At 55.0% G+C, this 12,486-nt stretch overlaps 1 protein-coding gene across 1 annotated transcript; it reads left to right on the top strand.

The window, feature by feature from the left end:
* Positions 1–1,947: 1,947 nt before the first annotated feature.
* LOC119114644 (tRNA-splicing endonuclease subunit Sen54-like) lies at positions 1,948–8,702 on the top strand. The gene is made up of 7 exons (XM_037238680.1): positions 1,948–1,957; positions 2,195–2,244; positions 4,582–4,755; positions 6,656–6,803; positions 7,648–7,849; positions 8,310–8,481; positions 8,636–8,702. Exons 2-7 carry the CDS (start codon positions 2,222–2,224, stop codon positions 8,700–8,702), a joined length of 786 nt encoding a protein of 261 aa, XP_037094575.1. The 5' UTR covers positions 1,948–1,957; positions 2,195–2,221.
* The last annotated feature ends 3,784 nt before the right edge of the window (positions 8,703–12,486 follow it).

Below are 12,486 nucleotides of genomic sequence, written 5' to 3'. Positions count from 1 at the left end.
TGACTGTCAATCTGCAAGTCTGTCAGTCTAGTAGCAGATTAATATCCAATTGCCAGTTGGATATTCCGGGGCGTCACGATCGCCTCCAAATTTGGTGTGCAGGGCCTTCTCAACACGCTGATTCCGAAAATCACTGTCTTTGGGGTGAATTTGCGTATTTCCGAGTTATATACGCCGCGTAACACAACAGTTGGATATTGCGGGGCGTCTCGATTGCCTTGCAATTTGGTTGTAGCAGGGCCTTTTCAACACGCTTGATTCCAAAAATCACTGAGTTCGGTGTGGAATTTCGCGTAATTTTCGAATTATACGCCGCATAACATCCCAATGTGATGTTGCGGGGCGTCTCGATTGCCTCCAAGTTTGGTGTGCAGGGCTTTCCTCAACACGCTGATTCCGAAAATCACTGCCCTTGGGGTGGAATTTGCGTAATTTTCGAGTTATACGCCGCGTAGCATCCCATCGTGATATTGCGGGGCGCCTCAATTGCCTTGAAATTTGGTGTGCAGGGCCATTCTCAACACGCTGATTCCGAAAATCACTGCCTTTGGTGTGGAATTTTGCGTAATTTCTGAGTTATACGCCGCGTAACACAACAGTTGGATATTGTGGGGCATCTCAATTGCCTTCAATTTTGGTGTGCAGGGCCTTCTCAGCACGCTGATTCCGAAAATCGCTGTCTTTAGGGCGGGATTTTGCGTGACTTCCGAGTTATACGACGCGTGACACCTCAGTTGAGCTTTGGAATATGTGTCCTGGAATTCGCCTTTGGGCCTGTCCGTATCAGTTCACTGGAGAAGGTCAGTTCGCGACATGTGAGTGATAGCCGTGTGGTATGTCATATCATTGACTTGGTGGTAGTCATCCAGTGGCATCCCTTTCAGCTTTGTTTCTCTGCTGACTTTTAAGGTGGTTGAGTAACAGTCCGACGTAGTCACGGGCATTGTTTGTCCCGACCAAAAACTGACGAGATGTCGCTGGTGACCAACCAATCGTGCCTCACCGCTGGAGCTATGAAGATTTGGGTGATGTCACCGCCTGTCTTATCTCCCAAGGACGCTGGTGACGCTGGTGGAACAGCGCATGCTACTTGTGCACGCCATGCCCATGTTGTTGGCTGGCCGGCCACATCAGCCCGCTGCTCCTGACCGCGGTGGAGACGCTGCACTTCGCGAGCCTGCCGGACGGCGGTGGCGACACACCGGTGGTCAGGGGGCCCGCCAGCTGATAGCCGGCCGGACGACGGCGTCGACACACCGGCGGTCAGCGGGCCCGCCAGCTGATAGCCGGCCGGCCGGCGGCGTCGACGCGCCGGTGGTCAGCGTGTTGAGAAGGCCCTGGAAACCAAATTTGGAGGGCGATCAGGACGCCCCGCAATATCCAACTGTTATATCCAACGCGGCGTATGACTCGGATTTTACGCAAAATTCCACCCCAAAAGCAGTGATTTTTGTAATCAGCGCGTTGAAAGGTCCTGCACACCAAATTTCAAAGCAATCAAGACGCCCGCAATATCCAACTGTTGTGTTACGCGGCGTATAACTCGAAAATTACGCAAAATTCCACCCCAAAGTCAGTGATTTTCGGCATTAGCGTGTCGAGAATGCCCGGTATACCAAATGTCAAGGCAATCGGAACACCCCGCAATATCCATCTGGCAATTTGCTATTAATCTGCCGCTAGATTGACAGACGTGTATTTATTTTGTGTCTCCGGACGCCAATTGAATGCACGCGCGACATACGCCAGTACAGTTACCTCTGACTTATGAGTTTTATTGCCCTGCTTCTGACTACACTTATTTCTGGCACCTAAGAGTGTTTGTTGTAATGTAGGAATGGTTCTTAATGAGGAGAATTTGATCATCGTTCAGTTCTGGCCGCACAAGGTGGCGTTTCTATTATGCCTGTTTCGTACAGTGTGCGTGCTGCCACATTGCCCAAGTAAATCAAAGGCGGTATTGGCATGCATCAACAATAAATACATATACATAAATGTGTGTGAATGTTACTTTAGAAAAGAAATTTAGTTTGAGAACAAACCGGGTGGTGTGGCTTCATTCACTTTTTTGGTTGCAGAAACATTGCAATCCATTTATAAGAGCAGTAGCTGAAACCGCCTCATGTGTATATACTTGAACATTGTTGTTAATAACTGTTTGCATTATGTCATTGGTTGTTGGTTTTTTGCTTAGGTCCCACATCAGTGAGTTGACCTCACTATGAATGAGGAGTTTATTGCAAGGTAAGCTTTATAAACAGAATGACTGTGTGATAAATCAACATTGGTTGATAGATCAGCCTCCGCTGGTTGCCTGCAGCTGGGGTTTTGTAATTTGCATGTCCTGTGGCTTTTTGGCATTAGTTGTGGTTAGTTAGAATTTAAATGTGCCATTTCTGCTGGTCTTACTTTTACATTGTAGGATACCTGATTAGTTGCAGGGGTATTTTCTTCATAACTACTAACAAATCAGGCTTTAAGGTATGTTTGTCATGATGAAAGTAATGAATTAGCAGTGACAGCTGCGCCATCAGGTCTTAACATGCGCCCCCTTGGCCAGTTAGATGCCCATTGCTGAGGTGGGGGTGGTCAACTTGATCCCCCTGAGATCTTGGGAACTAAAAGAGCTAGAGACACCAAATTTACAGGTGCATCTTGACCTGTATGTGAACTCATGTAGGTCAAAGTTTGAGATTCTTAGGTCATGACCTTCATACCAAATAAGGTCAAACAAGGTCAAATTCCAGGTTGGTCTATGAAGTGCCCCAGAACCTAGGCAACTGTTGTCTAGGCAAAAAGGTTACAAGCCCATTTGAGGTCAGTGACTTTGTTTGACCTTTTGAAGGTCATGGTGACCAAATTTGTACAAGACTGCTCTGAGTGTTGCATTTGAATAAGCAACAAAGATTATGCTAGGCAGTACTTATTACTTGGGCAGTGACCTGTTCTGACCTCTAAGAAGTCAATGGAAGATGTATAATGTGGTTCCTGCTGTCAATGAATTCAAAATGAGCACCACAAACTTTCTCACACAGCAAGACCTAGAGTAACAAATTAGGTTGGTTTTGACCTCTGTCTGACCTTCATACCTGACTTTAGGTCAACATAATGTCCTCATTCAATATTTTTGGTGGCCTTAATGAAGGATCTCAGAGATGTATGACCTGTCAACATTTCTGTCATGGTACCAGATGGATGATTGCCTAGAAATTTGCCTTTGCTGAAGACATGGCATGACTGACCTGCCCATAGGTCAGTGACCTTATGAGGTACATCTAAAATTCTTCATGTCATATGATTGGCTATTTAATTGTCTACAGCTATGCAAAATTTGGTGTGGCATAGCCGGCATTCGGAAACCATTCTGGAAAACCCTTCGGGGGTCAACTTGACCCCCCACCGAGAGTGTGTTAAGTGTAAGATGTGCTGATTTATAGATTGTGATTCTTCAAGAGATTATTTTTACACATTGATGCAGGGTTGGGTTTTGCATGCAATAAGATATCCAGAAAAGCTGGATTTATTTTACTTTTTCTTCTGTTGTAAACTTTTGAAGACATTCAGCTTATTTGACATGTATGCAGTTCATATGGAAATAGGAAAGCTATGGTTTGTGGTTCTTGTGGAAAGCTATGGTATGGTTCTTCAGTTATACCACAACAAATTCATGGGTATAAATCTGTGGTTACAAACCTGTGGTTTGCACATGTTTAATGGAACAGAGGGTTGTAAAGCATGACAGACCTTGCTCAAAAGTGGCAAGGACCTCATCTTCACATAGAAGTGCGAGAAACACGCCTTATTTGTACAAGTGGTGTAGCTAAGACTAAAGGATTGCCAACCTCATGCAGATCATTTAGAAATGTTGTATATATGTGGACATATGATAACTGGTCTATGATGACTAAAGACATAGTCAATGGGTAGGGCAGAAGGTGTGGCTCCCCTACTCCTTGAGGGGTAGGGCCTCTCCATGGCGCGGAGCAACTGGAGGGCCTCCAGCTGCTCAGAGGGCACCTAAAGACATGATCTATGGATCCTTCTCTTGATGTTTTGACATGAAACAATGTAAATTCAGTTTTTGTAATGCTTGTGGGAGGATCTAGGGCTCTCACTTAGCCAAAAGGATTTTGCTGGTTTGAAATGGAGCCCAGTTGTAGAGTGAGCTGAATCTGATGAGAAGGGTGAAATCCATCTCCCTAAGTGAACCCAGATTGTTTGAGCCTCCCAGCAAAATTTTGCCCCCTTGGAAAAATCATGGCTATGTGCCTGGTTCTGATGTGAGTATGAGGGCCACCATACATGTGACAGGCAACAGACTGCAATGTGAGGGAAAAGGGAGTATGGTTGGGCTCCATTATGCTGCATACATGTGGGGTAACTGACATCTTGAGTTCTCATGCTCTCATGTATCATGAGAGCATGCTGAGATTGTGATGTGAATGATCTCACATGAGTGATGTGAGATTATCAACATGCAATCCCATGGTTTTGGTGTTCAGCAGCTTGTGTGACAGATGTGCAAGGGACAATCAATCATGCATAGAAACAACTGTTAATGTCGGCTTGTCCCCTCCACAGCGCACGGGAGATCCTGCAAATGACACAGGGGGGCCGGTCGCGCTCGCTACCAGAGAAGGGGGACAAGATTGCCCGGTCCCTGCCGCTGGAGGATGCTTGGCTAGAGTCTCAGATGCTGCGCGCCAGGACAGAGGAGCTGCTCGCGCTCGTCAGTGAACCGCTCGCCGCTAAACGGTACGCCAGGACGGCACAGACAGGGCCATGTCGTGGGATGAGCAGAGCATGAACCGGTGTCGAGTACATTGGAACAACTAGTAAAATACTGTGCGCAGCGGTGTTAGAATCGGATACAGACCACTGTGTAACATCTGGTATCCCGTAACTATTTGATGCTTTTGTTTATCTGGACTGAAAGGGCATACGCCATATTCGTGTTGGACTGGAAGATCATACAGATGAGTTTACAGCTATGCCTTTTTAAAGACTCAAACCCTTCATGTGTTTGAGCTTGATGGCCATTACCATGTGCAGGCCATTTCAAGGTCCCTCGGGCATGCATGACGTCACAGTAAGTTCATGTGAACCTGTGAATACGGCCACCTCAGTGGCCATGTAGTACTCAAGGACAAAACAAATATGATCAACGAATCATTATCAGTGGTGTCTGGCCTACGCCAGCACTATCCGCGGTAACATCGGAGGCCAGCTGGCCTTCAGCCGAGTTATGGCGTGAAGCGCAATTCTCGAATACGAATTGCGTTTTGTGCTACATGATACAGAAAATTGGACAGTGGTGCGAGTTGTGACAGAAAAAAGACTGGGGATAGGGTCCAATAACGGAGCGCGACAACCGGGTATGCGGATGCAAGAAGACGATATAAACTCACGGACACTACGAAAAGGGTTAAAACACGAGCGCATAGCGATGTTTGGGTTCCAAAAACAAGCACGCATCATCAAACATTGCCACGTCTGGGAGAGTCGAGCCGCTATGGCCGACTCGGCCCGTTGCCTACAGTGGTAGTTCTGACACAGCGAGCCTGGCAGCGACTCTGACGTCGTGAATACTTCCCACGACTTAATCAACCGACGATGCACTGAGCAGCGCGTATTTACTAAATGGTGACATTTTATTTCTATAGCATTCTTTCACGCTTGAAAGCAAACCAGTAGTTACAAGGGAGCTTATTTCATAATATCTGATGCTTGCCTCAATATCTTCAAATGTGTAACATTCCCGTTAAAGCGTATTTGCTTAGGTTGTTCCGTTGTGTTTATGCATTGTCAATATTCCTCAACTAGAAAATATCACAAAATGTCGCGTGAATCGGGCAAATCAGCCAGAGTAATGTAATGTCAACTTTCGACACATCTCGTACGAACACTGCAGCTGCGTTTACTTGTAAGCAAGACCCATTGACTGTCATATGAAACCCACAGATCCAACACGCCACCGGTGGGTAGCGAGGTTTTGATGGAGTCCTTCCATATGACGGTGGCCCACATTATCTTACGCAGCCCCTATGTAAATAATATGCAACCTACTTCCGCCCTACCTTCCTCCCCCTTCCTCTTGTTTAGCTCCTTTCTCTTTATCGCCCTCAGCAATGTCTCTGGCAATCAGCATTACTTGTCGTCCGATGGTTATCGGTACCCAGCCGTCATTCGCGCAGTCAATCAGTATGTGAAATCAGTTTGTTGGTCCTTTCGCTTCCTGGAAAACGCCACAGCCCATTAGTGGAACCTGTTTCACCGAAAAGATGCCCATCGCACCCGTGCATTGGTTTGAGGACATACCAACTTATTTGTGTGCAATACGTTCCCGGCTGCTCGGCAGCTTTACTTCGGCTACAATATGCGTTGTGGCCGGTGGCTGCTGTAATGTTACCTGACCTGACCTGACCTGGCCTGCCGGAGCGTGTGGTGTGTGTGCCGCGGTATCTGACCGGATTTGACCTGCCGGCGCCGTGTGGGCGGTGTGTGTGTGTGCGGTGTACGTGACCTGACCTGACCTGCCGGAGCTGTGTGGCCTATGTGTGCTGCGGTGTACGTGACTTTACCTGACCTGAACTGACCTGACATGACCTGTCGGTGCCGCGTGGCCGGCCGGCTAAGCTGCCACTGCCGGCTGCAGGTCGGAGCTACTCACAGCCGCCTGGGAGCCAGCTCGAGATGTCGCTCGTCTCAGCGCAGTGCCTGGCAAGTTCTGGCAGTACATGGGGTTCGAAGAGAACGGCTGCAAATTCCTGCATTGGGAGGAAGTCGTCATGCTGAGTGAGATGGTAAGAAGCGGATGTTTTTCGACGCCTTGAGATCACTGAGTATCTTGGCTCCGCCTGGGTTTTTCATGGCGCGTGTCCATGTCGACACGTGGACATATCGTCGTACCGTACAATGTCCTATGCCTGTTGACGCACCAGTCCGGCACCGGCATGGTCCCAGCAGCGGCATGGCATCGCTCGCTGCTCGAACCGGCGGCCCCAAGACAGCTTTCTACTTCTGGCCATAAGGTAAATGACAACCCAGAATTGTGTTGTTCAAGGTCTGGTACAAGCAGGCAAAATAGCTAATAGATGTTACCGTGATAGGGTGAGTGACAACCGGTCTCCAGTTCAGCGGAGCGTGCACTCTGACCCCTTTTCCGCCCATAAACCTTTACGATAAAACAGTACCAAAATAGTATTACAGATTAGGGCACCGGCCGCCAGCGCCTGCCTAGCTCGCCGGGCCGACTGTGTAGCGCAGCTCGGACTCGGTGCCGGGCCCGCCGGCTGGGCTCCGTCGGGTGTGTCGTGCGCCGATGTCGGTGCAGCCGCCGGCCCGGACGTGTCAAGCCCTCCTCCCCCCCCCCCCCCCCGCCGGCCCGGACGTGTCAAGCCCTTCGCTCGCCGACCCGGACGTAGCATCCCCCCGCCGGCCCGGGCGTGTCAAGCCCCCCCCCCCCCCGCCGGCTCGGACGTGTCAAGCGCCCCCCCCCCCCGCCGGCCTGCACGCATTCCCCGTCTGCCGCCGGCCCGGACGTGTCTCTTCGCTCGCCGCCGGCCCGGCTAAGGGCGCTGTGTCGGTGGTGCGCACCGCACCGTCGTGTCAGCGTGGCCAGACCTGTGCCCCCCGACTGGCGGCCAGGGCCTGCTGCGTCTGACGGCGGAGGGCCAGCCGTGCTGCAGCCAGCAGGAGGTGCGCGCCCGCCTGCTGGCCGGCTGCGACGCCCGTGAGCGGCGCTACCGACTGTACGCGCACCTCACGCGGCTCGGCTACCGGCCCGTCCGCCACCAGGGCCGCTGGCCACAGGTGCGTCTGGGCGACCCCGGCAGGCGCGCGTCTGCCGGTGACGCGGCCGCCGTCGGGCCCCGGCAGGCTTCGCTGGGCTCCGGCCGGCCCGGCCGGCCCCGGCCGACGCACCCCTGGCCGCATATTGTGGACTGGGCCGTACGACGTCAACACGTATTTGAAGCTAACACTGTTCACGCGCGTGTGTTCCCAGTTTGCGAATGCGGAGTCACAATAAAACGAAGTCAGTGGCACGGCTGAAGGTGCAGTCGTTCATAGTATGCATGAACCTTTTGTATTGTGTAGACATCGATCGATGTAGAGGTATGGTTTTGAACGTTGGCTGGTTGATGGTGATGGTGATGGTGAGTGGTATAGTCCCGTGAGTATATTGTTTGCCGCACATACTTCGTCGCTGCATTCTTTACTAGTCATTGATTTTTGTAGCGGCATCGCTTATTTGGTGTAAGTCTGAAACGTAATCTCATGGTGGATGAGATTTCGTTACGACGTTTCAGAGTATGAGCGCAAGATCCGTCTCGACCAGTACCTCCGAGAGCGCAAGGACAAACGTCACCGCACGGCCTCGCCGGGCACCAGCCCGGATCCCAAGGTGCTGCGAACCAGCGAGGATGCATCCAAGGGCTCCAGTCACGCATCTGAGCGGCAAGACCAGGAGCCTGAGCACACGTCGGATCTCTTGGGGGTGACGCGCAATGACGCCGGAGGTGGCCGCGACCTGGCGGTTTCAGGAGCCGTCGGCGCCGAGGACTGTTGTGCGCGGTCGTCGGCGAGTCCGACGGAGTGCTCGGAGCGCCTCGACGCCCCACTCGACGCCGGCCAGGCGCGAGGCGGAGCACCGCTCAGGCAGCTCGATTTCACCGAAGAAAAGCGCCTGTTGCCAAACGTAATCGGGTGCCACCTGGGTGAGGATGCGGCCGCGGACAAGGACCTACTGCCGCCTAACGTCACGCCGCGTAACGAGTACTTGCTCGACATGGCCGCCGTGCGGCGCAGTGTGCGTGCGCCCGTCTGCAGAGAGGAATCTCAGCGGGACAGATATCCGAGCTGCATTCCCGTCTTGAAGACGCCTGCGCGCAACTGGTCCGAGTTTAAGACGTGGGTGAGTGTTTTAACCAGCGATGTGTTGAGTCTCTAAGAAGTGAGTTTTGGTCAACAGATCTTTAGTGCGGGTGGTTAATGAAACCTGCCGCTTTAGCCTGGGTTTTCTTTTTCCACTGACAAGCCTTGAAGGCACGCACGGTATGACAATTCTTGGACCGGCTTTAATTAATTCTGTCTAATAGCCGCAAATTTGATGCTCCCAATAGTTCAGAGCCATCGTGGCATCGTTCTCTCGTACCTAAACTATGAGTGATATCAGTGCTGGCTGCCAGGCCGAGGCCCACGTGTGTACCGCGCCGCCTCCGCCGTGCAGATGGTCATGCTTCCGTCAGCGGACGGCGACGGGTCGAGCCTGGTGCCGGCCGGGTGGCGCGGCTCGGCGGCCGAGCTGCTGTCACGTCTGCGCCTGGCGCGCCCCCCGCGCCGCCGGCCCTGTCCGCCGGTCTGCCGCCGCCTCTGTACGACGTCTACGGGCCGTCCGACCCCTACCGCAAGTCACTGCCGCCGCCGCCCGAGTTCCGCGTGCTCATCGTCAGGTGAGGGTCGGGGTCGGTGCCATCGTCGGCCGGTGACGGCAGGCTGCCGCCGAGGTCGGTGCCAACGTCGGCCGGTAACAGCTGGCTGTCGCCGGGGTCGATGCCATCGTCGGCCGGTAACAGCTGGCTGTCGCCGGGGTCTGTGCCAACGTCGGCCGGTAACAGCTGGCTGTCGCCGGGGTCGGTGCCAATGTCGGCCGGTAACAGCTGGCTGTCGCCGGGGTCGGTGCCATGTCGGCCGTAACAGTGGCTGCCGCCGGGGTCGGTGCCATCGTCGGCCGGTAACAGCTGGCTGTGCCGGGGTCGGTGCCATCGTCGGCCGGTAACAGCTGGCTGCCGCCGGGGTCGGTGCCATCGTCGGCCGGTAACAGCTGGCTGCTGCCGGGGTCGGTGCCATCGTCGGCCGGCGACGGCAGGCTGCCGGCGGCGCCATCGTCGGCCGGTAACAGCTGGCTGTGCCGGGGTCGGTGCCATCGTCGGCCGGTAACAGCTGGCTGCTGCCGGGGTCGGTGCCAACGTCGGCCGGTAACAGCTGGCTGTCGCCGGGGTCGGTGCCATCGTCGGCCGGTAACAGCTGGCTGCTGCCGGGGTCGGTGCCATCGTCTGCCGGTAACAGCTGGCTGCTGCCGGGGTCGGTGCCAACGTCGGCCGGTAACAGCTGGCTGTCGCCGGGGTCGGTGTCATCGTCGGCCGGTAACAGCTGGCTGCTGCGGGGTCGGTGCCATCGTCGGCCGGTAACAGCTGGCTGCTGTCGGGGTCGGTGCCATCGTCGGCCGGTAACAGCTGGCGGTCGCCGGGGTCGGTGCCATCGTCGGCCGGTGACGGCAGGCTGCCGGGGTGGTGCCATCGTCGGCCGGTAACAGCTGGCTGCTGCCGGGGTCGGTGCCATCGTCGGCCGGTAACAGCTGGCTGTCGCCGGGGTCGGTGCCATCGTCGGCCGGTAACAGCTGGCTGCTGTCGGGGTCGGTGCCATCGTCGGCCGGTAACAGCTGGCTGTCGCCGGGTCGGTGCCATCGTCGGCCGGTGACGGCAGGCTGCCGGTGGTGCCATCGTCGGCCGGTAACAGCTGGCTGCTGCCGGGGTCGGTGCCATCGTCGGCCGGTAACAGCTGGCTGTCGCCGGGGTCGGTGTGCCATCGTCGGCCGGTAACAGCCGGCTGTCGCCGGGGTCGGTGCCATCGTCGGCCGGTAACAGCTGGCTGCTGCCGGGGTCGGTGCCATCGTCGGCCGGTAACAGCTGGATGCTGCCGGGGTCGGTGCCATCGTCGGCCGGTAACAGCTGGCTGCTGTCGGGGTCGGTGCCATCGTCGGCCGGTAACAGCTGGCTGTCGCCGGGGTCGGTGCCGTCGTCGGCGGTGCGGCAGGCTGCCGGTGGGCCATCGTCGGCCGGTAACAGCCGGCTGTCGCCGGGGTCGGTGCCATCGTCGGGCGGTAACAGCTGGCTGCTGCCGGGGTCGGTGCCATCGTCGGCCGGTAACAGCTGGCTGCTGCCGGGGTCGGTGCCATCGTTGGCCGGTGACGGCTGGCTGCCGGCGGTGCCGTGCAGCTGGGTGTGCGGACCATAACCACCGGAGCGACGTGGCCGGGGCCGGCGCGTTCTGCCGGCTGTGGGTACTGTAGAGGACGATCTTGTGCTGCTTCATCCAGCGACAGTCTGCACAGCCGCTGGAAATGTGTTCTTTCTTGTAGTTGTTCTCTTTTCGAACGTTCTTGTTTGAGATTGCGTCGGCTAGGTTGGTCATGTCGCCGCGAGTTAGGCCTGACTGCAGGCCTGTGTTCATTGAAAGCATCGAAACGCCGGATGTTTTCCACCGCTGTGCTCGGTGGAACTCTCTAGTTTACTGTTTTACGTGCTCCCCTGTTCATTTTTTTGTTTGTCATTGATATCTTAATGCCAAAGATGCGTGACTTAGGCATGCCAGCTGGCAGCAACATTGTTAGTTTGCCAGTTGATGTATAAATCTTCTGTCCATCTAACTGGATCGTTTTCGAGCCTGTCACCTGGGATGCCAGCCTTGTCGGCGCTCATGCCGGAGGTGCCCTGCTGTGTCACACCCGGCTGATGCGTGCGACCCGAGGTGTTTCTGTGGCCAGTGGCGGCGACTTGAGTCATCCATATGGGGCTGAACCTCCAAAATTCGGTGCTGGCCCCGCCCACAACCTAGCCTAACCTGGGTAATCTAGTCTAATCCGACTTAGCCTGGCCTAGTATAACTGCCCGGTCCGGCCCGGCCTAGCCTAGCCTAGCCTAGCCTAGCCTAGCCTAGCCTAGCCTAGCCTAGCCTAGCCTAGCCTAGCCTAGCCTAGTCAGGTCCTTGCCTGCCTTGCCTGCCTTGCCTTGCCTTGCCTTGCCTTGCCTTGCCTTGCCTTGCCTTGCCTTGCCTTGCCTGCCTTGCCTTGCCTTGCCTTGCCTTGCCTTGCCTGCCTTGCCTAACATAACCCAACTTGACCTGACCTAGCTTAGCTCGGTCACGGTGCAAACAAACACTGCGGTTGGCGCGTTCTTAAAACCAATGTCTATTAGTACTACCCAAGCTCAATGTCACCCGACATGTCTCACTAGCTGTTGCAACTTTCGGAAGCCATGTAGTCTTGAGGTGACCTGAGTGGCCTAAGGTCCCCCATGGGACTGTATCTGTGGCTGGAGGTGCCTCGTTCCAGCGGCGCCTATTGCAGGCGCTGCCTTGTTTGACTCTCGCCTATCACCTGAACGCGCTCTGTGGTCCTTACATGGCCAGTGCTGGTGACTGGAGGTGCGCTGTCCGATTGGTGTTCGTGACAAGCACGTGTGACGGTGGCCGTGGCCTGATTTGACCCCTGTGTGACTGACACGCAGACCGGAGGACGAGCTGGGTGAGCTGGCTGCGCCGCCGGAGGACGGTGTGCCGCTCTGCGCCGCTGTCCTAGCAGACACGGGCTCGCCGGCGCTCTACACTGTCCAGCGGGGCACCCTGCCGCTCGAGACGTCCGTGCTGCACCAGGCGCTCTAGGTCAGGTCTGGGTGTCAGCCCCTGCCACCAGGCGCTCTAAGTCGG

Source organism: Pollicipes pollicipes, unplaced genomic scaffold, assembly GCF_011947565.3.
Source record: "Pollicipes pollicipes isolate AB1234 unplaced genomic scaffold, Ppol_2.1 Scaffold_2695;HRSCAF=3155_pilon_pilon_pilon, whole genome shotgun sequence".
In the NCBI taxonomy this organism is placed as follows: Eukaryota; Metazoa; Arthropoda; class Thecostraca; order Pollicipedomorpha; family Pollicipedidae; genus Pollicipes; species Pollicipes pollicipes.
This window is presented reverse-complemented; position numbering and strand designations above follow the sequence as displayed.